This window comes from Cariama cristata, unplaced genomic scaffold, assembly GCF_000690535.1.
Source record: "Cariama cristata isolate BGI_N322 unplaced genomic scaffold, ASM69053v1 scaffold36782, whole genome shotgun sequence".
NCBI lineage: Eukaryota > Metazoa > Chordata > Aves > Cariamiformes > Cariamidae > Cariama > Cariama cristata.
Genome location: NW_009602812.1, coordinates 10,984 through 16,228, shown reverse-complemented (window position 1 = coordinate 16,228; position 5,245 = coordinate 10,984). Strand labels below are relative to the sequence as shown.

At 41.0% G+C, this 5,245-nt stretch overlaps 1 protein-coding gene across 2 annotated transcripts in view; it reads right to left on the bottom strand.

Moving 5' to 3' along the window:
• FOXN2 (forkhead box N2) overlaps positions 1–5,245 on the bottom strand; it is a 17,529-nt gene that overhangs the window by 2,525 nt on the left and 9,759 nt on the right. Inside the window, exon 3 of one of the 2 annotated variants that reach the window (XM_009694922.1) lies at positions 3,005–3,069. In XM_009694922.1, the coding sequence (XP_009693224.1) occupies positions 3,005–3,069 (65 nt within the window). The remainder of the gene's footprint in view (positions 1–3,004; positions 3,070–5,245) is intronic. The other variant, XM_009694923.1, reaches the window with a different exon arrangement.

Below are 5,245 nucleotides of genomic sequence, written 5' to 3'. Positions count from 1 at the left end.
TGGGGTGGGAACTGTTGAGGCGAAACATCAGCAATGTCATTTTTGATGGCATTTGTTTTCTCCCCGCTCCATTATACGCATTAACAATATTGCTGAATTTGAGGGGAGGGTTAGTATTGGGAGGGGGACTGCAGAACTGTCAGTTTGGCTTCCCTATCTGGTATCATTGTCCTGAACTTCATCCCTGGTCAAGGAGAAATTTGAAGAACATGACACCTTGGGAATGCTCTACCAACACAGGAAGGGGACTGAGCTGCTGTTACCATCACAGCTTACAAAAGATGCGCATTCCCTCCTTGTTGTCGCTATCTCTCATTTTAAAACCAGCATACTTTAAGGTCTATCCCATTGCACACATGAGATTATTTTTTTTTTATTTTGTTTTGGCTTTCTTTGGCAGCAATAGAGGCCCTGAATTTACAAGTCTCATGTATCTGACTGACAAAAAGAAATTAAAAAAAGCATGAAGAGTTACTTTCCGCCACTACCATAATCAGAAAGTGAGATATTCCTGTTCCTTACTTGCTATCACTCACATTTTATTTTAACATCTGATGTTGGTATATAAGCACCACCTTGTTAAAATGACAAGCAGAGGCATTAATGCAACACAGTTACTACCTGCAAAAAGCATTTCTGCATCCTAGTACCCCCAAAGAAAGAGAGACAATTCTGTGGTGACTTCTTAGCAGTACTCTGCATCACCTTTAATGTCCTTTGGCTTCACTTGTCATTGCTGCCCTCGATAGAGCAGTATTTCCCAAATTCACGCTTCTCCACCAGAATGGCTGAGGAAGGACCTCATTACAAGCAATTCTTTCATCGGCACAACAGCTGCCCTATGCGACCCCTGGAACATTAACGGCTTGCCTCTAACGCCAGGGAGATGCCGAACAGGTTCATCGAGATGCAGAAATGAAATGAGAGCAGATTTACGTCATTATTTCGGCACCTCCGGTGTAGCAAACTGTAATAGTTAGCATCAGACTGGCAATCTGGAAACCTGTCAGAGGACACACCAGCAAAAGAGGTAGGGAGGGGATATCTTGTATTCTCTAACAAGCCCTGAGAATCCCAGATCCAGCAGCCCTGCAGCAGCCAGCCAAGGATGCTTCCCTGCCACCTGGGTACCACCACAAAACCTCTATCTAGGTGCATGGGAATTGTCATTTGTGGACCAGGCAGCTGCTTGGTCTCTAAAAAACCTTGGCTTTGTTGCCTAACCAATGTTTCTGGTTTGTGGCCAAAAACTAAAAGCAGCCTTCTCACCACAAAGCCTACTGTGCTAGCAAAACCAGGGCGCTGGATGTCTGCTATGCTGCTCAAGTCCTACTGCATTGGTGGCCTTTCATTATCCTTTGGAAAGAGCTTTAACTACACTCCCCTACAACAAATTAACACGTGCTCACTTTTTATTGGAAACAGTCCTTTAAAAGTTGAGCACAATTCACTCTTGAGCATTTTTTTTTAAAATTATATTATTATTTTTCACAAGGACAAAACCTTCAATGTATTAAGCTTTACTAGAGATACAAGACCTCTGCTCAACCAGCTTCTTCAAAAGAAAGGCTGCGATACCCAGCATGCCGTCTAGCTCCCTCCTGGTACCAAGGCCCACTAAAATGTTTTAAAATGAAGAAAACTTTTTAAAAAGTACATATGGGAAAATGAAGGAACCATCTTCTGTTCAACAGCTGTTGCTACTTCTATTTGCATTCGACTGTCGATGAAAAACAGATTTCCATCTAAAATTCTTTTTTTTTTTTCTTTTTTTTTTTTAAAAAAATCTGAATCTGGCTGGCTGTTTTTCCTTGTGGAAAGCAGGAGTAGAAATCCCTAGGACAGAACTATGGCCAAGTCCTTGTTACTCTAATGCTCGTCAAAAACCTGTAAGAGTAGGTGGATCCCAGTGGGCTGAGGAAGGGGACACCAGAAAGACAAGCAATGCTGCACCTTCTGAAACATCATCTACGGACAATGATGTTTAACTTGCTAGACAGGCAAATGTGTCGTGCTACTGAGTTCCTGCCATGGCTAGAAGAGCTTGCTCATCCACAGTAGTATCCCAAGCATGACTCGGCCTGATCCAATCTTTCTCCACCAAGTTTTGGGGACTATGGTTAAAATAACATTTATACAACATAAAAGTTTTTGGTTGTGGACACGACTGGTTTTCTCCTGCACTTACTTCATTACTAGTGCAGGAAACACAGAGGGATATAAACTTGGTCGAGGAACAACACTGCAGCCTACAGTCTCAAGACCTGTATTTGGAGTCCATATATTAAACCCATCCTATTCCCCTCTCCCAGGAGTTAAAATGAGTATTTTGCAATTTTTAAGGTGATACCTTAAACTAAACAGACATCATGAGGCTATTCTCTTAACTGGGTTAATATCCAGACCTTGGGTCTTCCTGCATAGCTCCACTGGCACTACCACCAGCTTGTGCCCAACCTTCTGGGAAGCGAGGGAAAAGTACCACACAGCTGTCAAATACTCATCTGAAGTTGAAATGAAGATGAAATACTCATCATCCACGTTCCCCTGCAAATCCTCTCATGCTCTCCCAACTCACCTGTATCAAACAACCAACTTTAAGGGTCTTCTGTGGCCACATCCCACGAGTTTTATACATTAAAATTTGCTGCCTTTTGTTCAGTTCTTGGTAACCAACAAAACTAGGATAGAGATATGTAGCTTTCAGATATGTTTTCTACTGAACTGTTCATTCTTTAAGTAGGTCATATTTGGGAGTGATATATCTGCTAAATACCTTGCTGGCAGAACAAGATGGCTCCTATCACATCTCGAAATTCATCTTATGGATTTAAACTTAATACACAAGTGGCTAATACAATAAGCATGTGTTCTACTACAGCAGTTTTTCTGGTAATCTTGCAGACCCTTTGGAGCAGGTCCATACACACAACATCAGCTGGGCTTCAGAACGTGCTTGTGACTAAAACCAGGGGAGCAGAGCAAAAGAAAATTAAATGTTTACCTTTGAGAGCTCGGCCATGATTCTGCTGAAGGACTGAAGTTAGATAGTGCGGGGACACTGACCTACTGAAAAGAAATTCAACAGGTCAAAGCCAAGCCCTAATTAGCCAAATGATTTGTACAAAGTATAGTGGAGACAATACTATGATCATAGAAAGGTGAAAACAAAGCCAATCCAATCACTGGAGTTTGGTGGGCAAGCAATTTCTGTTGCCCTCAGATTGCTTGACACGTTGGTTGATGGTTGATGTAGCACTGAAAGCCATGATCAGCATTTGGAAAACACCTCCAAACACACACACTAAGCAAAAGTCTTGTTGGCAAGAGAGACTAACTTCTACAGATTTTATGTACCTGCCTAAAGGCTGGATTTTAAACAAAGATAGTTATTTTTTAAGTAAGTAAAACCTACATGTGAACAAAACATTAGCTTATACAGGGACACTTAGAACCCAGGAGCACCGGAATAGGTAAGGAGCAGTGGTGTCCATCTGTTCTTTGAAACGACAGTGGGACATTAACAAAAACAAAAGGGAGCGTCATGCAAAAAAGTTGTGGAAGAACAAAAAAAAAAAAGAACAAACCAAGATTATTTTACAAAAAGCATGTAGATGTCATGCTTATGGGCAAGGTTTAGTGGTGGACGTGACCATGCTAGGTTTACGGTTGGGCTCGATGATCTTAAAGGTCCTTTCCAACCTAAACGATTTTATGATTCTGAGATATCCACTGATTTTAAAGTTATCTGAAGCTGGGCTGTTCTGGTGACACTGTCTGCTTTTTTTGCATTATCAGACCAGCTTTGCATCTGACAAAGTACTGCTTAATACCTTACAGAATAAAGGGCAAGTTAAAGCTCTCACATGGTTTTCTGCTACACACCCAGTCCTAATTATTCAGTTCATTATAAATATACTGGCAAACAGTTAGAAATAAATACGATAGAAACAGTACACAACTATTAAAGTTGCACAAAACATAGCAATGTGCATCTTTTACAGTACTGCTGGAAGAATTCAAAGGGTGATGAGCAGAATTTTCAAGCCCAACCTGTAAGAGCAACCTCATGGGATTAATGGGGTGATTTCTATGATTATGGTGTGTTTACCTTTTGTATTTATCATATTTAGGTAACTCTGTTTTCCAAAATAAGGCACAGCCACAAATCCCCCCAAAAATCACAAAGCTGCAAAGTGCTTAACTTTTCTTTTAGTTACTTGTCTAGATCAGTAATTAAGACCCAAGCAATGACTTCGGTTTTTAAAATACCTTTTTTAAAGTAAAATCGTCATTCTTTCAGTTGAATTTTGAAGAAAATATTTTTCGCTGATGCTGTGGCTGCACACATCTCAGCAACCCTGAGATCAGCTACTCTGCACAGCTGTTAATGAGAGAAGCTCATTTAATACTCTCCCTGCTCTGACTTGCCGTCCTATTACCCAAACTCAGCTGGCCATTGGTAACAACTCCAAAGGTTGGTGTGGTGCAGAAGGAAAGAAAAAAATTTAAAAAACAAAAACAAAAAACCATGAAGCAAGGTGGCTTGAAATGCATCATCCAAGCTATGTAAGGAGCTCTTGCAGCACTGCAGCCTGCCTGGTGCTGGTAACCAAAGCTACTGAAAAGGAGAGTAATATTTAAGCATCTCCCAATGTGGTAACCGAAGGGAAAAAGATCCAGCGCAGCTGAACGCGAACAGGTGCAAAACTCAAATTCACTGTCTGGTATGTTTTCTTGTAGGGGTGATGGAGTGCAAAGGGAACAGGTCCAAAAATGGGGGAAAAAAATTAAAAGTAATTAAAAAAAGTCACAAGGAAAGCAATGGATGCACCCCAACATGGCTGGCTCTGCAGTCCGCAGGTAAATTGTACAAAGAGATGCTAAACATCTTCAGCCTTTTGTCTGAGCTCCGATCCTTCAAGAATCATATCCACATAGAGCTTCCCTAGAGCAAATTAATGCTTAGTATTGATTAAGAGAAGCTATGCATATGATAAAGTGCTTGCGAGATGAGGACCCTGGCTGTCCCCAGAGCTCAGGGATATAATACATGTAGTACGAGAAACAGAATGCAGCTAGGGGCCTTGCACCGACTTGTTGAACAAGCTGTGCAGAAATAAAAATGCACCAGCGATGCCAATCATCTATGGTAATACAAATTTCAATGTAACTAGACACAGATTACAGTTTTGGAAAGCTTCTGCTCAAAGTAACACCTTCAATTTTATTTTAAAAATCCTGC